The 25,646-nt window shown below is 35.6% G+C and overlaps 3 protein-coding genes and 1 pseudogene across 6 annotated transcripts; 1 reads left to right on the top strand and 3 right to left on the bottom strand.

Moving 5' to 3' along the window:
- LOC127172072 (protein mono-ADP-ribosyltransferase PARP14-like) lies at positions 1-9,263 on the bottom strand. Of its 4 annotated transcripts, XM_051121136.1 has the most exons (12): positions 8,940-9,259; positions 7,280-7,445; positions 6,653-6,763; positions 2,931-4,384; positions 2,669-2,818; positions 2,454-2,516; positions 2,159-2,341; positions 1,827-2,018; positions 1,160-1,720; positions 939-1,078; positions 620-794; positions 3-537 (listed from the first exon to the last, which is right to left on the bottom strand). In XM_051121136.1, the coding sequence occupies exons 3-12, from the start codon at positions 6,667-6,669 to the stop codon at positions 251-253; spliced, it is 3,222 nt and encodes a 1,073-aa protein (XP_050977093.1). In that variant the 5' UTR covers positions 6,670-6,763; positions 7,280-7,445; positions 8,940-9,259; the 3' UTR covers positions 3-250. The 4 variants fall into 4 exon arrangements, with proteins under 4 accessions (XP_050977095.1, XP_050977093.1, XP_050977092.1 ...); XM_051121135.1 differs by lacking the exon at positions 7,280-7,445; XM_051121137.1 differs by lacking the exons at positions 7,280-7,445; positions 8,940-9,259 and adding an exon at positions 8,782-8,925.
- A 5,462-nt stretch (positions 9,264-14,725) lies between these two features.
- Positions 14,726-17,153, bottom strand: LOC127172430 (protein mono-ADP-ribosyltransferase PARP14-like). The gene is given in 8 exon segments (XM_051121695.1): positions 14,726-15,012; positions 15,100-15,138; positions 15,141-15,189; positions 15,296-15,432; positions 16,334-16,516; positions 16,615-16,677; positions 16,807-16,956; positions 17,087-17,153. Coding segments are annotated over 8 exon segments (975 nt in total).
- Positions 17,154-19,965: 2,812 nt separating this feature from the next.
- Positions 19,966-20,926, top strand: LOC127172429 (histamine H2 receptor-like; annotated as a pseudogene).
- A 2,619-nt stretch (positions 20,927-23,545) lies between these two features.
- On the bottom strand, positions 23,546-25,018 carry LOC127172428 (protein mono-ADP-ribosyltransferase PARP14-like). The gene is made up of 4 exons (XM_051121693.1): positions 24,493-25,018; positions 24,260-24,405; positions 23,937-24,111; positions 23,546-23,832 (listed from the first exon to the last, which is right to left on the bottom strand). Exons 1-4 carry the CDS (start codon positions 25,016-25,018, stop codon positions 23,546-23,548), a joined length of 1,134 nt encoding a protein of 377 aa, XP_050977650.1.
- Positions 25,019-25,646: the final 628 nt, after the last annotated feature.

Raw genomic sequence — 25,646 nt, 5'->3', positions numbered from 1 at the left:
CAAAAAACATAATTTCTTATCGACTGAAGAAAGAAAGACATGAACATCTTGGATGACAAGGGGGTGAGTAAATTATCTGTACATTTTTGCTCTGGAAGTGAACTTCTCCTTTGATCAATTACAGTACATAGTTTCACTGAAAAGCTGCCCTTCTGCCCATCACAGAAAGTTAAATAAAAATAGATTGTAACTGCACGGCAATAATGCACAGGAATTCAACTCAAAACTGATTGAATTGAACTGTAAAATTTCATTTATCCCGGAATGTGATTAAGTATTCTGGGTAAGCCTGTACATCATTGAAGATCACAAACATGGTTGGGTTGTTCATGTTATCAGTCACACTGTCATAAAGATGAACACCTTGTGAACTCTTTTTTGGAGGAGTAGGAAGGCCTTTTGTTCCTTGAGTAAAGTCACCAACGAGCACCCTGGCGAGGTACATGCGTTTATGTCCTTTGTTATCAGGTTTAGAGTAGCCTTTGGATGAGTAACTCGGGTCCACAGCAAAATATGTACCATTCCCATATAAAGCTCCTAAAAACAGCATGAAATTCTGTTAATCCTAAAGACCATTACAACACTTTCAAATTGTAAAAGATTATGATACGTTAGCTACCATGCATGCCAGCAAAGCTGCGATTGAAGCCATGATTGTTGATCTGATCTGTCGTATCAGGGCCAGTTCCATGGAAGAGAAGCTTTTCATTGTTTTTGTGCTTGTTTTTGTCTTCCAGTTCCTCCTTTTTGATCATGTAGTTTCTCCAAAGTGCGCTGTTCTGAACTCTTTCAATCTATGCAGAAGGCAAGAAAAAACATTAGGCCTAAGCAATCATTGCATCATAGTACACAATTACAAACTTTAAAAACACGTAACTTTACACAGATTATAAGGTCATATATAATATATGGGTCATATATAAATGTAATAGTCTTACTTCAATGATACTGCTGGATAGTCCAGTTTTTTTGAACTCCTTTTCTACATCTGCATATTCCTTTGAGCCTGCTGTGACTTTCACAAGAACAACTAACTGTCCTTTCACGTCTTCCCAGTGTGAAGGCAAGGAATTTTGAGCTAAATGAATGAATGAATGCCTTTAGTTAGTTTCTAATCTATTCATAACTGCAATGTTTCATCTGCATTTGTATTTCTCACCTTTCAGTTCTACTCTCTTTAGCTCAGTTTGTTTTCTTCCCTTTGTGGCCACTTTGCGAACTATGTCTGCATCATACACTTCGCTGTCAATCTTGATTAGCACAGAAGTTGTTTGAAGTTTGAAGGCTTCTTCCAAGTCGAAATTAGTGAAAATATCAAATGCTTTAAAGTTGTGACCACTCTGATATTGCCACTCAACTATACTGCTGGTCAGATTTGCCAGCCTTTTTCTGTTTTCATTCCTTTCCACTTTGCGGATAATATCCCGAATACGACTCTCTGCATTTTGAACGAATCCTGTCAGGCCCTTTAATGTGATAACAGAGTCTTGTCCTTTCTTCTCAGGTATGACACTTACTTTGAGCTCTTTTTCCATTTTGCTCAGCATTTCTAATTCCTCTTTGCTGAAATGAGCAATAGCTGGATCACAGATTGTGATGTGCATATTTTCCTTGTTAATCAAGCTGTTGATCAGGGCACTGGCCTTGCTCAAATCCTCTAGTGTCTCTCCACATAGCTGAAACATAACTGGCTCGATTTCTTCAAACAAAATGTTTTTACCTTTTGAAAAGAAAGAAAGAAAGAGAACAGTATGTTAAGTGTAGTAAAAAAGTATAACATAGTCAGACACAATTATGAACATTTATTTGTTTTTTAATTGACTGACCTTTAATTTTGCCAATAATGCTCTTCTTTGGCTTACATTTGAGCATGCTTTGATGGAAATCAGCCAACGTACTTGTGTTGAATATAAGGAACTCCACATTTCTGACATGAACATGTTCATTTATATTTGCAAATTCAACAACTGCATTGATCATTGCATCTGCAACATCAGATGAATTAGCTCCCCCTTGACCTAAAGGATCAATTAAAAAAAAAAAAAAAAAAAAAAAAAAGTAGGAATTTAAATTATATATAATTATATATAAGTTGTCAATAAGAACACCATTTAACAAAATTAAATAAATAAATAAATACATACATACATAAAATTACCTGTGCCTAGAGCTGGGAAGGCAACAGAGGTAAATCTGTGCTTCTCACATAACTTCAGAACAGACAAAACTTTTTGCTGAATATCAGATGGTTTATTAGATCCAACAATGTGAATGATTTCTTTACATGGGAGATCACCAGATGAGGTCACAATCTCTGTTAGTTGATAATTTGTATCTCTAGCTGTGGAAAAACACACATAGTACTAACATCCTAATGATCAGTTTTAATAGACATCTCTTAAATCAAAACATTTTAAACTAAAAGGTACAAACTGGACAAATGGTTAACATACCCATTTGTGATAATTCCTGTTCTACTTGCAATCCAGCACCATCTAAAATCGCCTTGGATACCCCTAGATAGCAATGAGACATTGGCAGTTGCATTAGTGCCTCAATAAACATGTTATTATAATTGATTTGGATTCACAATAAATAATTAAAGTTAAATGCATTAAACTGAGTTTGAATTAAATCCATTAAAATGAATATATGCAATTTGTTTAACCTGATTTTAAGGAAAATGTCTGATTTGAGGAGTTGACAATTGCATCAGTTTTTTCTTGGGTTATATCCCCTGATGAAACCTCCAGGGTCAGATGACCTATTTTCAAAGTATACACCTTAAAACAGGAGCTGGAGACTCTGCCGAGAGGCCCTAAATATAAAGCAACAGGGAAGAGAGAGCTCAGTTTGCCAAACACTGCCAAAACATCTGGTTTTATAGTTTTAATGATTTGTATTTTTGTATAGTCATCTGTCATCTGTACCTTGGGAAAAATTATCCTTCTCCTCTTCTGGCATGGTATCTTCCTGGAGTACTGCCACAAATCCATTGTTCCCCGCAAACATTGAGAGCATAATTTTACCCTGCTCCATGAAGTACTTCTTTGCTCCTGTCTTTTTAATGATTAGTGTGTCCGTGTAGAGACCATCTGCCAATGTTTTAAAGAAAGTCACAGCTGGCTGGACAAATGTACGCTCTCCAGACAGTTTGATCCAGAGTCTCTTTGAATCAAAACTTACTTTCACCTTATCAGATTTTGTAAAATGCTGCCAGTGTGATTTTCTGTCTTTTATTAATTCAACTGCAGCATGTGATTTGACACGAACGGTTTCTTCAATTCTTGTGTGTTTCTCAATGAAGTCTCCTAAGTCCTGACTGACCTTCATCACTGGTTCTCTGAATCCAGTCACCATTACTTTGTCTATCTCTTTAGATAAATGTATAATCACAGATGACTTTTTGGATGTACTGAACAATTCCTGCAAATGTTTTTTGAGATCCAGCCACTCTGGCATTTGAAGGACACCCTGATCTTCTACAATGAGGTCTTTGGTTGTGAGATTTGTATTTATCATACTCTCTGCCTCATTAAGTGCTCTTTCTGTGCTCCCTATCACAACAACATCTCCATTTTCAATTGTGTAGACAGCAGTTATTCCATTAGATATGAAGAGATCTCTGGACATTTCACCACAGTCCACTGATTTCAGGAACTCCAGGATTGAATGTTCAGTCTGTATCGACTTCTTTTTCCTATTTATTTGCTTCTGAAGGACCCAATTCTTGAACATGCAAATTTCTGTATGAAGCCCTGATAAAACTAGTCTGTTCATCTTTTTGTTGTAGTCAGTGTGCAGTTCTGGAGAAACAGCTAAAGCATTTTTCAGGCCATCTAGTTCAAGCAGCAAGTACATTGCAGGAGAAATCTTCATGTACTCTGTCACACTGTTCTTCTCTCTCTCCATTTGATTTGTTGCTCTCTCTAAAATTTTCTCCATTATGGGTTTTAGTCCAGTTATCTCATGGGTCATTCCTGCCAATGTCAGGACCTCTTTAGAGGCATCCAAATATGTAAAAACCTGATCTTTTACTACTTCCTTAACATCACTCTCCACTTTAGACCACAAGGGGTGTGACACAGGCCAATCAGTTGTTGTATAGTTTGAGATGATTTTCTTGAAGGCATCAATGGCATTCTTACTCCAGCCATCAATGTGTTCTCTAGTAACTCCTTTCTGTTTCAGTAACACTGGATCAGGACTGAGAAAAACTATAGATTTTTCCATGTTTATTTGGCAGAAGTGTGAGCTCATCTGGTCTTTAATAGAGGAAATATGTCCTTTCTTGAGGATGAACTCCCTGACAGCAGGGTGTACACTGAATGTAACAGGTTCAGGCACACTGTTGGTCTCCACTGATTTGTTGCTTTTTTTGCATCTGTTTAAAATTTTACAAAATATTAATTAGCAAAAACAAGATCACTGGTAGAATTTTTCTTTTGTTGTAAACTTTCTTCATTCATTCATTCATGCCTTTCTTCATTCATGAACATAGCTCTAGTTTATGTTCACTGGTACTGTGTGAGCAGACCTGGGATGTGTTTCCCCAAACAATGACATAACTCAGTACTTATCGCCCATACAATGTAAAGCTTGTCAAGAGTGTTTTCCAAAACCATAGTAACATGGTCACACCTTCATCTGATAACCTGTTATTAATTCCACCAAACGCCAATGATGTCCTGTTCAAGCAGTGGACCCTGCAATCAAGCAAACTTTGCTCATTGGCAAAATGTTGGCCCCTTAGCGCTGACCCTGCATAGGCAGCCCTCACTTAGCCCCTAGGAAGCCCTCTATTAATCTACAACAATAAATCTGTCTCACTATAAATACTTTTCATCAGGAAAACAGTTATTATACATCTGAAATGGATACAGTCACCACATACCTAATGTCTGTATTGTCAAAAATGCACAGTAGTCAAAGGGATTTCAAATGGATTCTGAAAAGGTATTTTTTTGGTTTGAGCCATTCCAGTTCAACTGAGTGGCTAAAGAATGGCCAGTCAATGTTGTTAGTATTCTCCTAGTTGCATTACAGGACTGCCTACACAAAACCTGCATGGGCCCAAAGGTACAAAAGTCGCTCTGGTCCCGAACAGGCTGGCCCACACTGGGCCATCATAGGATTAATGTGAGCAGTCTGCTAGTGTGGGTTGCTCATAGAGAGCTCGCAGTGAGCCCAAAGCTGTGGGCCCCACCTGGGCAAGCCTGCACTGGGCCTGTTTTTTTTTTCGAAAAATTAAAATTTGTATACTTTTTAAACACAAAAGCTTGTGTAACACTAGCTCTGGGATGCACATCCACGACGCTACATATTACAGAATCACGTCGAAAGGTCACGCATGACATAGACAGAACTACAGACCCAGTGTTTACAAAGCGAACGTGCAAAGACTAATGAAGTGCAAGTAAGTCAAACGCTGTTTACAGACAAAAAGATACAACGCTGTCGGACGATTCTGAAGTTGTAGGAGAAAATGAGATGGAGTTTTTCGCCATACCCTACCTTTTTGAGCCGGAGTACACAGACGATGAACTTAGACAGAGAGAGGAGACTGCTGCGGTGACACAAGTCTCTCAAGCCTCGGGCAGACCATGTTCAAACAAGACATGGTGGTGCACATGTAGAAAATGCCAACCAGTGCCAACAGAGCAGGAATCTCAATGCTATCAAGAATGGCCCATATCTATTCCACTGTCTGAAAGAATCAGCAAGTCAGGTGGTGAGATGTGCGTGACCTTTCGTCGTGATTCTGTAGTACGTAGCGTCATGGACGCACATCCCAGAGCTAGTGCTACATGAGCTTTAGTGCTTAAAAGAATACAAATTTAAATTTTTCGAAAAAAAAATGACAGATCGTTTCGCTAGATAAGACCCTTCCTCCTCGGCTGGGATCGTTTAAAGCCCTTTGAAGCTGCATTTAAACTGCATTTTGGAAATTGGGGGCACCATTGAAGTCTATTATATGGAGAAAAATCCTGAAATGCTTTCCTTAAAAACCATAATTTCTTTACGACTGAAGACAGAAAGACATGAACATCTTGGATGACAAGGGGGTGAGTAAATTATTTGGAAATTGTTGTTCTGAAAGTGGAGTTCTCCTTTAATTTACTGCCACAGGATACCACATGGGTCATTCAGTAAGCAGTTTTCTCCACAACTCACTAATATTTGATCCTCATCATTTTGCATTGTATGATGTTTGATTCATCACAGGTCCCTCTGGGGTTCCCTAACACATTTAAGCACATGTGCACTCTTTAAAAATACTAGTTATTGTTGACACACTAACACAAAAAGCTTGGTTGTTAGCTTGGTTGTTCTGCCCATGATCTATATACAAGTTCACATGTCATAATTACAAGAAAGTATACTTCTAACCGTTTGTTGAGAACTGTAGCCTCAACCACACCAGTTTACGATGCTGTTTGCAAATGTTTGCTTGAAACATGGTTTCAGGAAACACCAAATCATCAATCTGTTATATAATATAATAACAACAGTCACTACAATAAACAGTCATTATTCAGTTGAAATGATTATTATTCTTTTAAGGATAGAAACAGCAATTATTTGAAATTAAATCTTTTCTTTAATGAGATTATAAATTATTTAATTGATGAATAAAAATGTTAATACTTACCCCAAACATTTGAACATGGTGTATTTAAAAAACAACTCACAAATGTCTCTTTGAATATATGAGGAAATGTCACTGGTGCACTATCACAGATTATTTTCACAGCATGTGGACCTGTTAAACATGAATACATAAATATTCATAAGTATCCCAAACATACAGGAGTGTAACAGCATCACACAAACTAATGCCTGTTTACTTCTTAATAGCAATTTATACTCTTTTTTAACATAGTTTTAGTAACAATGTTTACCACAACAGAAAAGCCTAGATTTGGAAATGGACTTGTGATGCAATATCAAAATGTATTACTTTAGTACAATTCATGCACTATGCTAAAAGTGTTCTGAGATCATAACACATTTTGTACAAGAAACTGTGCAAAATATTAATAATCTTTATTAATTAATAATCTGCCTCTGTATTAATATTTTTTGTAAAAGGGAATAAAGGTTGTTGGTGTTTTATTGCCCCTAGTTTTTATTTCAGTTGAAAACTGCAGTGAATTCTATGTATATAGGTACTTTTTGCAAGAATGTTGGCCATGTACAGACGTATTTTTTTTGTTGTTGTTGTTGTTTTTTGTTTGTTTGTTTGTTTGTTTTTTCATTCAGCTTAGGTTGCAATAACCTTTGATTAATATGTCTACCATCCATTTAGACAAAAAGAATGATTGTTTTCAAAAAAGGGCTCCAAACACTGCCCCATCTGCTACTGGTTGGTCAAAACAGATAGCCCCGGCCCAAACTCATGCCATTTGTTCAGGCAATGTTGCTATGCCGGGAGAGTCAGGAATCTGAAGCAAATCAGAGGAAAAAGAGTTACACTTTTCCAATTAACTTGCATTTGTTTTTGCATTTTAAACTTAAGAGTTTGTATTGTGATATTTAAATACCCATTTGGCTGCTAATCAGATTTTTTTCTGTAACCATGTTCTTTTTCGTAGGAATGAACCTGAGCTGATATCTGAGCAGTGGCTATAGCTATTGGCACGTCCTGATTTTGCTGAGTTAGATGTGTTCCTGAGTCAACATATTTTGTTGACCCTGGAACAACATTTTAATCCAAAAATTTAATCTTGACCACATCCCTACACCTAAACCTAACCTTACCCATGATTAATCCCTAAAATCAGAGGAAATAATAGATGAATGACACTAATGTATAAGCACCAAACACTGATTGTAATCCTAAACTTCACAAAAACTATAAACTGATTTTTCAAATCTGATTGGTTAATCACAATGTTGTCCCAGGGTCAACAAAGATGTTGATCCAGGAACATGTCATACTTGGTAAAATCAGGTTCTGCATAGACATTGTCATTAGTATGGCAGTTTTATAGCACCCAATGTAAATGTTTGAGAAAAACAGATGACTCGTGGAGTCCTGACTGAACTACTTTGGATATTACTCTGACAGAGGAGGACAAAAGTCTCCAAGCTTTCTTCTTTCAGAAGCTAACAGTGATGTTCACTGCCCTGCGCTGGGTGGTACTGGTGGCCTTCATTAAACTGACCATTTGTGGAAACGTGCTGGTTTGTCTGGCTGTGGCCACCAGTTAGCATCTGTACCAGATTAGTAGTTGTTTTATACTCTCACTGGCCATAACAGACTTGCTGGTAAATTTTGCTGGTGCTTCCTCTGTCTGCCACGCTGGAATTGAGCAATGGGAGATGGCCTCTCGGGGGTGTTTTTTGCAATATCTACATCTCTCTGGATGTTAGTGCAGAATCTGGACTGGGACATGTGGGATAAAGGAGAGGATGGCAGGACCTGCCGCTATGAATGGAATAATAATTATGTGCTGCTGAAAGCCTTTCTAATCTTCTACCTCCCTGTGCTGGTTGTGTGTGTAGCGCCCCCATTAATAGTATTGTGGGGAAAGGCTAACCTGAGTTCTTTTAAGATCTGATGTACACTAAAATCCCTGTTATTCTAATAAGGGGCAAAATATTAAACTGGTTGCTGGTGATCTCAAATAAACTTACAGTAGTAAAGGGAAATACAATAACAGAATAAGCAACAGTTGCAGCAAATGGAGAAACACTGAATCCGAGCTGAATGTAAAATGGAATAGTAAACACAAAAATATGAATTGGAAAATATTTAAAAGACAATTGACAGCGCACCTCTTTTCTGGTCCTAAATATGCTAACAGTCGACAGAAATTAAATTAAATACAGTTCACATTGCAGGCCTGGGTAGACGCTCGGGTTCGTGGCAGCCTAAACTCGTGGCTACTTCACTCCTGGGAGCAAAATAAAATGAATAAAAGGCATGAGCTCACCACACACGTATTATGCAATGATCCGGCAGCGCTCTCTCCGTCTCGTTGCCGCTTTCTTTACCCAGATGCACGAACCTGACTGCACTCGCGTTATAGCGGCTAGAGGTAAACTCCAAACTGTCCGTAAATCACCCGATATGAGCCTTTAGTCAAAGCCCTATCCAAGGTTGAAATGTAACCCGACGTTCGTGCGGATTCACCCTAATTTATCGGATGCCACTTCGGAAATGTTATTCACAATATCCCTTTATCTATTCCTAGTTTTCTCTGTGCACTGCGTATTTTCATCCAGTTTGACGTCATTCCTTTTTATCTTCGGCACTTTCACAATACGCCCCGTGAGCCTATTTAACTTTCACTTTCTGAAGTAAACATTTTACATGTCAAGCGAAGAACAATGTATGTAATTCTTTTACAGAACTGGAAAAAATATACAACATAAAAATGAACTAATTTAACAAATTGCTGACTTATGACTGTGTTATATTACCCCGTTTCCAATGCAACCAAGGTATATTCTGCGTTGCACGTGAACAGGTACGTTCCCAGCAAGCACAAAACGTTTTTACAACTTTTCACAGCGTTGTATTTTGGTTGCAATTAGGTAAGTTGTTTTTTTTTTTTTTTTTTTTTTTTATATTTTTTTATATATATATATATATATATATATATATATATATATATATATATATATATATATATATATATGTTACCAATATAAAACGTTTTAGAAACGTTGTAAAAATACCAACCTGGAACGTTTTCTTTAAGTAGTCAAAAAAAAAAAAAAAAAAAATCGTAAATATCACGTTCGTCTACTACGAAAATGAAACCAGACCAAACTACAGCTTTATCAACACACGAACAGAAATTATGTTTTTGTTGTTGTTGTTGTTGTTGTTTTTTGTTTTTTGTTTTTTTTTCCGAACGTCATGACAGTAAAATACAACGGTGCCAAAACTCTCATTGTACGTGATGTTTGTTTTTTATGTAATTTGCTATAGATAGCCTACTTTTATTCTACACTATACAATTTCTGGTATGTTTTTCGTCAGGTAAATAAAAAGAAATATTCTAAAGCTATTATATTATAGTACATTACATTATATTATATTATATTATATATTAGAACCTGTTATAAACTGACTTCAAAAAATGTTTTACATTCTTTGCTAATATGCTTTCATGTTCTCATTCCATTTACAGTTTGATTACCTACATTAGGCCTACACTATCCATTTACACAATACATTATGAAGTTTCAGGACATTGATTGTAGTGACAGCCTATAGCTAAGTACAAATAAACATCCTTTTTTATCTTGTATGTCCTACAAGGCCATTTCGTTTATCTGCACTGAGCACACTTGGTATGCAGCAACCTACAGAGGGGCCCAACATAACGAGAAAACAAGACACAGATAATAATAATAAAAAAAATACTGAGCACTGTGAATGTAAGAGACTCATGTTATATTATGTTATATTATGACTCATGTTATGTTGATGTTAAAATTGCATTTTAGGGCAGTTTGTGAAGACAGATAAACAAGAGATGCCGGGTCAACCTGGACAGAAGTCAGTTTCAGATCCACCTACCACACCAGACTTCTCATATGGATTGCTGTCTACTGGCATGTTATTTGTTCTCCTCAGATTTTGGTGCATGCAGACATTACTCAGGAACATGAACACAAATATGGAATGGGAATGTGCTGTATTTCAGATATAGATGTTAATTGCTCTTAAGCATTAAACATATTTTTACATTTTTTTGTTGTTGTTTTTTTTCCAAAGCACCTACAAGCCAGTTCACACTGCTATCCCACTGGGGGAACACACTGACCCAACCAGTGTGAACTGACCAAAATATATATAATAATATAATATAATATAATATAATATAATAATACTGTATGTTAGGTGTGAGATTTGTTAAACCTTGTTTTCTATGATGCATATATTTAAGTGCACCAGTGTGAAGCATAATTCCCCCCACGTTTGCTGTAATCATTAAACGATTTGTCAAAGTTTTCTTTCAGTGGTTAAGGGGATTTCATGATAGGCGGCAGCGCTGGTCAATTGATCTCTAAAAAATGAAGTGTAGATTAGATGCAGCATCGTTTTTTGGCTTTGTTCAAAAATTAGAACAGGGGTTCTCAACTCTGGCCTACGTGATCCACTTTCCTGGATCCTGCGTGATCCAGTTTTGGCAAAATCAGCATCACGTGACAGCCCCATGAACGAACGACTCGAAAAAACCCAAAGACTCAAAATCGGTGAACTAATTCCAGTACAGAACGTAATAGGATGTTGCGCATGCACGACTGAATGAATCACTCCCCAAGACGACTCGATCTTCCCAAGTCACATTAAAGATTCGTTCAAAATGAACGAATCGATCAAGATCGACCTGTGGACGCGCATCCAAGAGCCTGTGCTACACGAGCTTTTGTGCTTAAAAAGTATATAATTTTTTATTTTTCGAAAACAATGACCGATCGTTTAGCTAGATAAGACCCTTCGTCCTCGACTGGTATTGTTTAGAGCCCTTTGAAGCTGCATTTAAACTACATTTTGGAAGTTCAAAATCGGGGCACCAATGAAGCCCATTATATGCAGAAAAAATCCTGAAATGCTTTCCTCAACAAACATAAATTTCTTCACGACTGAAGACAGAAAGACATAAACATCTTGGATGACAAGGGGGTGAGTATACTATTTATGAATTGTTGTTCTGGAAGTGGACTTCTCCTTTAAGAAAAACTCTTGCTGCCACCTAGTGGCATAACAATGTAACCTACAATGAAAGCACTGAAGAATCGGGACATACATTTATTCATTATAAAATATTAATAATTCAACAACAATAGCCATTATAAACTGTATTTATATATTTATATATTATTTAAACCATTTCAAATTGGATGCCATATACCTGTAATTTGTGCTAATAAGCCTCTAACAATATAATCATTAGTTTTAGTGCAAACGAGTAATAAGATTGCAATGTGATTATTATTATAACTGCAATAAAATAATTAGTAACTAGCTGAAATTGAATACTTTACATTTTACAAATGAAATGTTTTTTTTGTTTGTTTTTTGTTTTTCCTGTTAAAATATGCATTGAAATTTCTTGGACTTTGTACCTTTTGTACTTATATTCAAATTTGCCAGTCATTGCATAATTTTCATATGTCGTACTTTATTTGAAACCATTTTGTTTTATTTGTATATATATTTATGCATTTGTCTTGTTTATTGACTTATTTATTTTTGTGAACTACCCATATCATATTACTTTATATATTTTTTTAATAAATACGATAAGTGGCAATTTTTGTGTAGTATAAATTAGTAGGCCTACACATGTTAACCTAGGCTTATAAAATCGACGAGGTCAGCAACGCTACAAGTAAGGTGAAATGTAAACAAGGGCTTTTAATAGGATCAATATTGAGTTTTAACACTGTATAGAAAACATTTTGATGGCAGCATGTGAAGTACCAGTTTGGACATGTTAAGTACGTTTTTAAAACGTTGGAAGGAGACATACAGACGTTGTAAAAACGTTATAAAAACGTTTCTGCAACGTTGTGAAAAAACGTATTATAACGTTTAAAAAAACCTGACATTTGTCGTATTAAATACGTCGGAAAAAAAACGTTACTATAACCTTTTCACAACGTGAAAACATTCTCAGTTTGTGTAAATCCACGTGGGGTTCAGAGTATAATTTTTTTTTTATCCACGTTAATTTCACACTTGTCTTGTACAAATCGCTTTGTTTCATAATTACAGTGTATACGTTTTCTGTTATTTACCTCAAAAGAAACGAAGTGAAAAGTGACAACATGCCCTGTATGTGGGATACACTGTAACATGAGTGGCACATTGTAACATGAACATATGACAGCTTAAAATATTATCTGATGGAATGAAAAAAATCTACACGACAAACTAAAATATTCTGTCAATAAAATAAAATTGTTTATTTTTTCAAATAAAATAATGCCATTTTTTAGGAATAAAAAAAAAATCTAATTTTTGAGGTTCACAATGGGACGGCTATGATCGCAAAACACGGCTATACAGTACAGTTCAAAACAATGTGCGCAAATAGATGAAGCACATTCAGACATTCAGAAAAACACTCCCCTCCCTTCAAACACAGCTCTCATAGAACACAAGACACATAAACAAGCCAAAATGCTTTACATTTCTTGAAATAATAATTTCTCAAAATTAATATTGATTGTGAGTCTTTATTCACCTGTTTCTTGTGGTTTCTTTTTAAAATCCATAAAAGTAAATAGTGTGTGGACATCTATCCACCCTATACATCTTATTTCATTGCATCTCTCAGAAAAATAAAAACGCAATTTCTTTCTTCCCTTTCTCACTCTGTCTTCATGTCTCACTTTTAGGTGCGGTGTATAGACGACCAAGGCAATGCAAGTATCGTACACTTAACTAAGCAAACAGAGGTTTAGTATAAGCTGTAGACAGCACTGATGGTTTCACAGCAGGTGGTTAACTGACTCTTTTCATAGCTTCATTTCCTTGTCTCTCTCTAACTGCTTCTCACTGACCATTCCCCCATGTATGAGTGATTTCATGTTTGTTTGTTTAGATTAGTTATGTGTTAGTCCTTCGTTAATAAACTATTGTGCACAAATTACATGAGTTTTGATTCTGATTCTGCCTTGCAAATTAATGTCCCTTTACGATTCCGATTCGAGCTGCTTGCTCTAATGCAATGGTACTTTAAGAAAGTTATTTTCTGTGGCCAAGAAAATATCATTTCTTAGAGTTGATATAAAGACTATACTGAATGTTCACTGAGCGAACAGATTAGTTGATGGAAAATTGATTCTGCTACAGTTACTACTGGCAGCTGATATAAGTAATTGTAATTAATCATAATTAATTGTAATTATTTATATACATTTCCCTTTGAGCTAAATCGCGACATTTGTCATTTGCTGGCTACCCTATTGCTCTGAATCCCACTCTTAAACCGTGATTTCCATCGGACATGGACAGCTGCTTTGCTGTAGACGCAGCAATCAGGGGGAACTCCCCCTTGTTCACCCCATTTAAATAAACAGGTTCAAACATTATGACACCAGTAATTAAAACTCACCTGGACTCACCTGTCGACCTGAACTCATCTCACACTGCAAGTGAATATATGTTGGGAAAAATGAAGGTTAAGTGAACAAGCCATGTCTGGACAAATGTTTAAAATTGTCATTTTATTTGATGCAGCCCTATAAAAAAATGACTTATTGAAAAAAAAAAAAAAATTACATTACCTCACTGCATGCTGTCAAACCATAACACCTTTAACACAAATATGTGTTTTAATGTTTTTTTTCGTACTACTAGGAGTCTTCCTAGGAGTTCCTAGCTACGGGTTTTAACTTAAAATCTATTAAAATCTATCTATATTTATTACATTATATTACATTATATTATATTATATTATATTATGTTATGTTATATTATATTATATTATATCGTTTTAAGTTTTGAACATTAGAAATTTTTACATTAATTTGCATAAACAGTTCTGAGAAGTAGCATTGTGTAACGTAGTGTTTCACAGTGTTGTCTGGGTATTTAATAAATTACATATATTTCACTACTGAAAAGATACATGGTTTCAAAAATAGCGTGGCCTTCCTGGCCATCACTGAACATTGCATACAAATAGATTGTAACTGCATGGCAGTAATGCAAAGGAATGCATCCATAATGATCACACTTAACTGTAGAATTTCATTTCTTCCGGAATGTGATTAAGTATTCTGGGTAAGCCTGTACATCATTAAAGATCACAAACATGGATGGGTTTTTAATTTTATCTGTCACACTGTCATAAAGATGAACACCTTTTGACTTCCTTTTTGGAGGAGTAACAAGGCCTTTTTTTCCTTGAGTGAAGTCACCAACAAGCACTCTGGCAAGGTACATGCGTTTATGTCCTTTGGCATCAGGTTTAGAGTAGTTTTTGGCTGAGTAACTTGGGTCCACAGCAAAATATGTACCTTTCCCATATATGGCTCCTAAAAACAGAATAAAAGTCTGGTAATCCTAAATACAAACATAACACTTTTGAATTGGTAAAGATTATATTATATGTAAGTTAGTACCATTCATGCCAGCAAAGCTGCGATTGAAGCCGTGATCTCCTTTTTGATCATGTAGTTTTTCCAAAGTGCGCTGTTCTGAACTCTTTCAATCTGTTCAGAAGACAAGAATTCAAGACTACTAAAGACAAACTTTCAAAACTGCTTTACACAAGTTAGTAGTAGAAGTCTGGGTCAAATATAAATGTAGCAGTCTTACTTTAATGATATTGTTGGATTGTCCAGTTTTTCTGAACTCTTTTTCCACATCTGTAAATTCCTCTGAGCCTGCTGTGACTTTTACAAGAACAACTGACTGTCCTTTCATGTCCTCCCAGTGTAAAGGCAAAGTTTGAGCTGAAAATGATAATAATAAAATTAATAATAGTAATAATTTTGGTGACCTTCTAATCTATTTATAAAGTGTTTTATCTACATTTGTATTTCTTACCTTTCAGTTGTATTCTCTTTAGTTCAATTTGTTTTCTTCCTTTTGTGGCCACTTTGTGAACTAAAGTCTTTGCCTTTCTTCTCAGTTATGATGCTTACTTTGAGCTCCTTTTCCATTTTGCTCAGCAATTTTAATTCCTTTTTGGTAAAATAAGCAATGGCTGGATCACAAATTGTGTTGTTTATTTGCTCCTTGGTAATCAAGCCGTTGATTATGGCACTGGCCTTACTCAAACATTCTGGTGTCTCACTACATAGTTGAAACACAGCTGGCTCAATTTCTTTAAACACAATGTTTTTACCTTTTGTCAAAAAAAAAAACAAAAACAAAAACAAAAAACTTATAATAGTCATAACAGCCACACAAGTATACTTTTTTTTTTCACATTCATTCGTTCATTGTTTTTGTTTTTTTTTTTTTTTTTTTTTTACTTACCTTTAATCCTGCTAATCAAGCTTTTCCTTGACTTTGTAATTTTCAGCATGTTTTCATGAAAGTCAGCCAACATACTTGACTGGAATATTAGGAATTCCACATTTTTGACATAATTTGTTTTTTTGCTTGCAAATTCAACAACTGCAGTGATCATTGCATCTGCAGCTTTAGCTGGTTCAACTTCACCTTCACCTAAAGGATCAATTTCATATTTAAATTTCTCAGACTGAAATAGGGATTTAAATTATATGAAATATTAATTAGAGCAATATGTCAACAAGAACAAAAATCTTGCTATAACTACGCACATCCACACTGCTGGTTTTATCATAAAAAAAAAAAAAAAAAAAAAAAGAAAAAAAAAAGCATCACCTGTGCCTAGAGCTGGAAAGGCAACAGAGGAAAATTTGTGGTTCTCACATAACATCAGAGCAGACAAAACTTTTTCCTGAATATCATCTGGGCTATTACATCCAACAATGTGTATGATTTTTTTACATGGGAGATTGCCAGACGAGGTCACAATCTCTGTTTCCTCGTCATTTGTATCTTTAGCTGTGGAAAAATACACATACTAATGATCAAACATTTAATAAACATTAATAGAACATTTGCAACTAAAATTTTGTAAATTAGACAAATGGTTAACGCACCCATTTTTGATAACTCCTTTTCTACTTGTGATCCAGCACCATCTAAAATCGCTTTGGATACCCCTAGATAATAAAGAGACATTGCCAGTCTCAGTAAAAGCATTATTATAATTTATTTGAATTCAAAGTAAATTCTGAAATGAGATTAAATAACTTAAATGGATTAAAATTAATATATAAAGATGGTTTAACCTGATTTTAAAGTAAAATTCTTATTCGAGGAGTTGACGATTGCATCAGTTTTTTCTTTGGTTATGTCCCCTGGTGAAACTTTCAGAGTCAGATGACCTATTTGCATAGTGTACACCTTAAAACGGAAACTGGAGGCTGTACTCTTTGAATCTAAATATAAAGCAAGAAAGAAGAGAGATCTCAGTTTATGTCTAGCCCAATACTACCAAAACATCTGGTTTTATAGTTTTAATGATTTGTATTTTTGTGTAGTCAACATCTGTACTTTAAGAAAAATCACCCTTCTCCTCTTCCAGCATGTCATCTTCCTGGAGCACTGCGACAAAGCCATTTTCCCTCGCAAACATTGAGAGCATAATTTTACCCGGCTCCATAAAGTACTTCTTTGCTCCTGCCTTTTTAATGATCAGTGTGTCCGTGTAGAGATCATTTGCCAAACTTTTAAAGCAAGTCACAGCTGGCTGGACAAATGTACGCTCTCCAGACAGTTTAATGCAGGGTCTCTTTGGATCAAAACTCACTTTCACCTCATCAGACTTAACAAGATTCTGCCAGTCTTGAGATTTTCTGTCTTTTATGAATTCAGCCACTGCATGTGATTTGACATGAACAGTTTCTTCAATTGTAGTTTCTGACCTGTTGCCTTTTTTCAATCTGTTTAAAATTTTACAAAATATTAATTAGTCAAAACCAGACCACTGATAGAAATTTTCCCAAAATAATGAAAAGTTGCAATCTGCCTTAACTGTAACCATGTACACAACAGTGCACCTCATGCTATCAGACTCATTTGCACAGAATAGTAGAGCCAAATTCATGTAATTACCAAAACAATGTTCCCCTCCAAGTAATTTGTAGCATTTTTGCTTTAACCACTAGAGGGCCAAAAATTACATAGTGTAGCTTTAAAAGATTTGCACAAAAACACTAATCCATTCACAAACATAACAACTCTGTTTGTGTTTGCTGGAACTGAGTGAGCAGATCTAGAATGTGTTTCCCAGACAAAGATATTTCACTGCTTCTCTGTTAATTGACGATTCACAAAGACCCACCCCCCTTACTTACTGTTGCTATGTCCAACAAACAACGCCATTCTCACACTACATATCATGTTCTCACGCAGTGAAAAATACATCGCGGAGCAAAAAGGAAACTGATAACAAGCTGACAGACAAGCAGGTTAGTCCTGACATGAAACAAGGTCTCAGCTTTCAAATTTTGTAATTTTTTTAAGAAATTCAAACCATACTGTTTTGTGGCTTTTTAATATGTTTTGACAGATCACTGTATTGCCTCAGTTCAAACGGCACATGAACTGATCGTCTTTTCATATTTACTTGAAAATGAAGTTTTTACTGTCATGATAATTTATTTAATTAATGATTAAAATCATTATTTATTTATTTTAAAGAAATTGTACTCACCCCAAACATTGGAACATGGTGTACTGTATATAAAAACAACTCACGACTTTGTCTCTCTGAATAAGCTAATAAAGGATATTAGAAAGTGGCACTGGTGCACCCTTACAGATTACTTTTATAACACCAAGACCTGTTAAACAGGATTTAAGTGAGTCATTTGGAAAGTTTCTACAGAACTTTTCTTTAGAGTGTTTCTTTAGAATAAAAATTCAGAAACATCTTCCTTGCATTTCTACCAAACTTAAAGTTTCTCTGTACAAATATAAAATGGTTTTGAGTTGGTACTGTATAAAAGCAGGTAATTTGATTATAACATGATAAATGAATCTACAAAATGTTATTTGAAGTCATCTACTTTCTAATTTTCTGCCTTCCATACCCATGTTTTTGATAGTGTTATAACCCACCAAACCTGTTACAGGTTAACCATATTCTCATGTTCAGATCAATCTAGTACTGTGGTAAAATTTCAGGGGTTCCAGTGTTATGAGACGTTCGGTTTCTGAAATTTTCAGATTGCGTAGGTGAAGAAAACATGAATATTCATAAGTATCCCAGATATATGGGAATGTGTGGTACCTGCAACTGGGAATTTTAGTTCAGGTTAGTTTAGCCTGTGTTTTCTCAACCAGTGATCTGTGTTATAAATATATTATACAATCTTAAAAAAAAAAGGTGCTTCACGATGCCATAGAAATATCTTTTTTTTTTTTTTTTTTTTTTTTTTTTATCTAAATGGTTCCATAAAGAACCTTTAACATCTGAAGAACCTTTCTGTGTCACAAAAGGTTCTTTGCGGTGAAAGAAGGTTCTTCAGATTATAAAAAAGTAAGAAAGAGATGGTTCTTTTTTAGAACCTTTGACCGAAATGGTTCTTATGTGGCATCAGTGTGAAGAACCTTTTAAGGCACCTTTATTTATGATCAGTGTTCTCAATATGGTTAGTATATTATTTTATAAAAGTAACATACGTATAGCATCACGCAAACGTATGCCTGTTTACTTGTTCATAACTATATATATACATTTTGGAGGAAGGGAATGAAAGATAGTGCTGTATTGTCCCTAGAGGTTTAGCTGTAAACTGCAGTTAATTGTATGAATAGGTACTTTTTGCAAAAATGTTGACCATGTAGAAGGCATGTTTTTTTTCCCCCCTCAAAGAGCTTGGGTTGCTATAACCTCTAATTAATCCATTTAGTCAAAAACAATGATTGTTTAAAAAAAAAAAAAGTTTCCAAACAATGCCCCATCTGCTATTGGTTGGTCAAAAGAGATAGCCCCGCCCCAAACTCGTGCCATTGGTTGAGCCAATGTTGCTATACAGGGAGAGTCAGGAATCTGAAGCAAATGCCAAGGAAATTAGTGACACTTTCCAAGTAACCAGGTAACAGTTTATTTCCATTTTAAACTAAATTAGTAGGAAGTACTGCACAATTTTTAATATTATACATGTCACTTTTAGTAGGTTCTGTATTAATTACCCAACTGACTGCTTATCACTTTTTTTTTTTCTTTTTCTGTAACCATGTTCTTTTTCTTGTAGGAAAGAACCTGAGTTGATATCTGAGCAGTGGCAATACGTGTTTATATTATGGCCATTTTATAGCACCCAATATAAATGTTTGAGGAAAACAGATGACACATGGAGTCCTGACTGAACTTCTTTGGATAACACTTTGACTAGGAAGACAAAAATCTCCAAGCTTTTCTGTTTCAGAAGCTAACAGTGATGTTCACTGCCCTCTGCTGGGTGGTTCTGGAGGCCTTCTTCATGCTGACCATTTGTGGAAATGTGCTGGTTTGTCTGGCTGTGGCCACCAGTTGGCATCTGCACCAGATTAGTAACTGTTATACTCTCACTGGCCGTGACAGACTTGCTGCTGGGTTTTCTGCTGCTTCCACTGTCTGCCATGCAGGGATTAAGCAATGGGAGATGGCCTCTCTGGATGTTATGCTCAGCAGTGCTTCAATCCTCACTTTAATGGCCATTAGTGTTAATCGTTACCTTCCCATTTCCAAGCCTCTCTGCTATCTCAGGAGGGTTACACCTTGTTGAGTGGCGATCACGCTGTGATTTGGACGCGTTCTCTGGCTGTATCATTTGTGTCTATTAACCTAGGCTGGAACACACCTGACTTCAGAGTGCAGAACCTGGACTGGGACATGTGGGATGAAGGAGAGGAAGGCAGGACCTGCTGCTATGAATGGAGTAATAATTATGTGCTGCTGAAAGCCTTTCAAATCTTCTACCTCCCTGGTCATGTGCTGGTCATGTGTTGAATGTACCATTACGCAATTTGCAATTTCTTTGTTCTCTTTGTCACTCTCTCTTCATGTCTCACTTTTAGGTGTGGTGTATATATGCAACCACTACTTTACTTGCACAGACGGCAAATGCAGTTGCCACAGCGTGGGAACGCAAAGTCACCGTGACCCTTGCAGAAGTGCTTGGTGTTTTTGTTATTTGCTGGTTCCCCTATTTCACCTTCCTCACATGCATGAGTTTATGGGCAGAGACCCACCCAAACAGCCTGACCCACTCTATCATTCTTTGGTTGGCATACCTCAACTCTACTCTGAATCTTACTTTTCACCCAGCTTTAAACCGGGATTTCCATTGGGCATGTGGACAGCTGCTTTGCTGTAGACGCAGCAATCAGGGGGAACTGCCATTTGTTCACCTCCTTTAAATGAACAGTTTAAAATCTTATGGCACCAGTAATTAAAACTCAGCTGTCCACCCGAATTCAGCTCACACTGCAGTGAATACATATTATATCAACTATGCTAATATCAACAACAACAACAACAAAACAATGTTAACAATGGCCTGTTGGAGAATGAACAACGGCAATGAATAACAATATCAGACTTTTTTTTTTTTTTTCTTATTGCATCTTTTTATGAACATTTCAACAAACAACATACAACAAACAAACAATGCCTATCTTTTACAATGCTAGTGAAAAGAAGAGCAAAGAAAAGGAGAGAGAGAGAAAAAAAGAGTATTATTGCATACCAAAACTCAAAATATTGCTTAACGAGACATCAATATAATCCAGATATGGAGTCCAAACTTGAGGAAAAGCTTCAGTAGACATATGAATAAGACAAGTTAAAAATTCTAAGGGAATCATTTCCTTAATAATCTTGTGCCATCCTTTCAAAGATGGGGGTTTGTCACTGATCCAAATTAACAATATATTTTTTCTGGCAGCAAAGGCTAGAATGTCAAATAAACGTCTGTTGAATTTGTTCAACAATATCAGACTTAACAATATACAAATGTAACTTATAAATCCTAAATGTATTATGTATCAGAAATACATAACATTTGTTTTAATAATGTTTAGGACATGCATTTTCATAAACCTAATGAATCTATGGCTGTTCAATGTGATACTTAAAAAATATGTAAGCAAGAATGTAAAACCATCCTTTTGCAGTAATTCACTTTGAGACTGTCCTTTTTATCATAATGTGCTCTATAGAGTATGATAAAATGGCTGCTGTTCATTTAAAAGATGTCTGGTAAAGTAAATTATTCTTTTAAAAAAATGTAAATCAATTTAGGGTTATAACATATTACATTTACTGGAAAAAGAATAAAGGTAAAGTGGACAAGCCATGTCTGGACATTATTATTTATTTATTTATTTATTATTAGATAAGAATATTTAATTAGAAGCAATTTAAATGTAGTTTAAATGCTTCTCAGTTTTGCACACTGGAAGTTTTTACATTAATTTATATACATTTTTAAATATTTTTGGAGAAGTAGCATTGTATAACATTGTAATGTTTTACAATATTGCCTGGGTTCTTAAAGGAGTAGTTCACTTCCAGAACACAAATTTACAGATAATTCACTCACCCCCTTGTCATCCAAGATTTTCATGTCTTTCTCTCTTCAGTCGATAAGAAATTATGTTTCTTGAGGAAAACACTTCAGGATTTCTCTCCATATAATGGACTTCAATGGTGCCCCAAGTTTGAACTTCCAAACTGTAATTTAAATGCAGCTTCAAAGGGCAGCTTTAACAGTCCCAGCCAAGGAAGAAGGGTCTTATCTAGCAAAACGATCAGTCATTTTTTAAACAAATTGACAATTTATATACTTTTCAACCTCAAATGCTTGTCTGCGTGAACTCTTTTAAAATTTTTATCCGGTTCAAGACAGTTAGGGTGTGTTGAAAAACTCCAATCTCGTTTTCTTCCTTAACTTCAAAATCATCCTACATCGCTGCAGAAGTACCGACCCAGTGTTTACAAAGTGAACATGCAAATAAGATCAAACGGCCTTTACAAAAAAAAAAAAAAAAAAAGGTAAAACATGATTTTGACGTTGAAGAAGAAAACGAGATGGGAATTTTGTATTGATTTGTATTTACCTGTATTGACCCGGATTACATTGGCAGAGATGAGACAAGACAAGATGAGCATCTGAGGTTAAAAAGTATATAAACTGTCAATTTGTTTCAGAAATGGCTGATCGTTTTGCTAAATAAGACCCATTTCCTTGGCTGGGATTGTTTAAAGCCCATTTGAAACTGCATTTCAACTGCATTTTGGAAATTTTCAAACTTGGGGGCACCATTGAAGTCCACTATATGGATAAAAGTCCTGAAATGTTTTCCACATGATTTTACACGATTTTTATAGGCTACATGACTTCAAAAATAGCATTGCCCCTCTGTCCATCACTGAACGTTGGATAAAAAATTATTGTAAATGCATGGCAATAATGGACACACTGTAGTAAAAAAAAAAAAAAAAAAGAAAACTGTGACATTCATGGTAAAATACCAGCAGCAGTGGCTGACAAAAATTTAGGTAGCAACATTAGGATTTACATTTTGTACTAGTAGGTCTACTAATAATACCATTGTAAAACACTGAAAACCACCAAAAACAGGTGGTAGTCACATGATGAATCAAAGCTCATCACAAACAGCTTTTCCACAAGCTGAGGAGGAAAGTACTTATTTATAGAAGGTGTACACATAATCATTTGATAAAACCCTGTATACAGATGGTAAGAAAAGTGTCATACAGGGTGTTCTGGGAAAGTCAATTTATGGTTTTTCACTGAAAATTATACAATGACTTCTTTTTTTCACTTCTAAAAATAGTATTTTTAAACATTATTTTACTTGTAATTACAATTATTCACCATATATACAGTAGCATGGAAACGTACTGTTAACCAGATAGTGGGTTTTTACTGTAGCATTTTTACAGTTTTTTACTGTTAAAATCACAACCAGTGCAGGAATTCAGCTCAAACCTAATCGAATTAGACTAAAATTTCATTTATCCCGGAATGTGATTAAGTATTCTGGGTAAGCCTGTACATCACTGAAGATAACAAACATGGATGGGTTATTAGTTTTATCAGTCACACTGTCATAAAAATGAACACCTTTTGAACTCTTGTTTGGAGGAGTAAGAAGGCCTTTTCTTCCTTGAGTGAAGTCACCAACAAGCACCCTGGCAAGATACATGCATTTATGTCCTTTGGCATCAGGTTTAGAGTAGCCTTGGGCTGAATAACTCGGGTCCACAGCAAAATATGTACCATTTCCATACAAAGCTCCTAAAAACATAGTAAAAGTCTGTCAATCCTAAATGCAAACACAAGGACACGTTTAAATTAAATTAAACACGTTTAAATTAAAAGATTATGGTACATGTTAGTACCATGCATGCCAGCAAAGCTGCGATTGAAGCCGTGATTGTTGATCTGATCTGTTGTATCAGGGCCAGTGCCATGGAAGAGACACTTTTCATTGTTTTTGTGTTGGTTTTTTTCTTCCAGTTGCTCCTTTTTGATAATGTAGTATCTCCAAAGTGCACTGTTCTGGACTCTTTCAATCTGTGCAGAAGATGAGAATAAACATTCAGCCTAAGCAATCATGACATCACGGTACAAAAGTAGAAACTTTCAAAATGAATTACTTTACACAGATTAGGACAGTTGTAGTGCCAGAAGTTTGAGTCAGATATAAATATAACAGTCTTACTTTAATGATATTGCTGGATAGTCCCGTTTTTTTAAACTCTTTTTCCACATCTGCATATTCCTTTGAGCCTGCTGTGAGTTTTACAAGAACAACCGACTGTCCTTTCATATCCTCCCAGTTTGAAGGCAAAAAACTTTGAGCTGCAGCTGCAAAAAACAAGATGAAAAACTAATTTTGTTAACCTTCTAATTTATTCATAATTGCAATGTTTAATCTGCATTTGAATTACTCACCTTTCAGTTCTACTCTCTTTAGTTCAGTTCGTTTTCTTCCCTTTGTGGCGATTTTGCGAACTATGTCTGCATTATACATTTCACTGTCAATCCTGATTTGCACAGAAGTTGTTTGAAGTTTGAAGGCTTCTTCCAAGTCACAGTTGGTGAAAATATCAAATGCTTTGAAGTTGTGACCACTCTTATATTGCCACTCAACTATACTGCTGGTCAAAGCTGCAAGGATTTTTCGGTGTTCATTCCTTTCCACTTTGCGGATAATGTCCCGAATACGACTCTCTGCAGTTTGAACAAATCCTGTCAGGCCTTTCAGCGTGATGACAGAGTCTTGGCCTTTCTTCCCAGTTATGACACTTACTTTAAGTTCCTTTTCCATTTTGCTCATCATTTCTAAATCCTCTTTGGTGAAATGAGCAATAGCTGGATCATGGATTGTGATGTTTATATGTTCCTGGTTAATCAAGCTGTTGATCAGGGCACTGGCCTTACTCAAATCTGCTGGTGTCTCCCCACACAGCTGAAACATAACTGGCTCGATTTCATCAAACAATATCTTTTTACCTTTTGACCAGTCACATGTTTGTTAGAAAGAGACAAAGAGGTTGTTAGTATAAAATAGTCAGACAATATTAGGTATCTAAGGTAGGTACCACAATACATAGCATTTTGCACACACATGAACTGATAAAATGCTTATCTTGCAAAGAAGAAATGTGGACAGACTTTTTTTTTTTTTTTTTGCCTGTGCAGCTTCACTTTCTCACTCTCCTGGTGCCCAGCTTCTGTGCTGGCTGCTCTCTAAGCGCCAATTACTCACTTTTTTATCACAACACAGTATTACAGTGTGCCATAATTCCAGCCAATCAGAGATGAGTCTAAATTCTTACTGGCTGGCTTGACTACCAATCAAAAAGATGTTTCAAAACTCAAACTAGGCTTTGTGTCTCCTTCAAGACTTAAATGTAAATTGCCAATGCTTTGACTGAGTAACATATTTGCATAAGAAATTAGTATTATATGCAACATAGGCTCATTGGAAATATGTGCCTCTACATACATTTCTGCAAACCTGAGAAAACGTACCTGTATGTACGAATCACTGCAGTTTCCAATTGAAATAAATGCTAGAGGCAGTAAAACTGTTATTCATTTTC

The sequence above is a fragment of the Labeo rohita genome, chromosome 10 (genome assembly GCF_022985175.1).
Source record: "Labeo rohita strain BAU-BD-2019 chromosome 10, IGBB_LRoh.1.0, whole genome shotgun sequence".
NCBI lineage: Eukaryota > Metazoa > Chordata > Actinopteri > Cypriniformes > Cyprinidae > Labeo > Labeo rohita.
This window is presented reverse-complemented; position numbering and strand designations above follow the sequence as displayed.

Coding starts and splice junctions, on each gene's coding strand:
- LOC127172072 (XM_051121136.1), bottom strand. Junction 2,342..2,453: donor ACAGGAATTATCACAAATGG/GTATGTTAACCA, acceptor GTTTTTCCACAG/CTAGAGATACAAATTATCAA. Junction 538..619: donor CAGCTTTGCTGGCATGCATG/GTAGCTAACGTA, acceptor TGCTGTTTTTAG/GAGCTTTATATGGGAATGGT.
- LOC127172428 (XM_051121693.1), bottom strand. CDS start 25,018: ATGTTTCAGCTGTGTGGGGAGACACCAGCAGATTTGAGTAAGGCCAGT. Junction 24,406..24,492: donor AAAGAGAGTAGAACTGAAAG/GTGAGTAATTCA, acceptor TGTTTTTTGCAG/CTGCAGCTCAAAGTTTTTTG. Junction 23,833..23,936: donor CAGCTTTGCTGGCATGCATG/GTACTAACATGT, acceptor CTATGTTTTTAG/GAGCTTTGTATGGAAATGGT.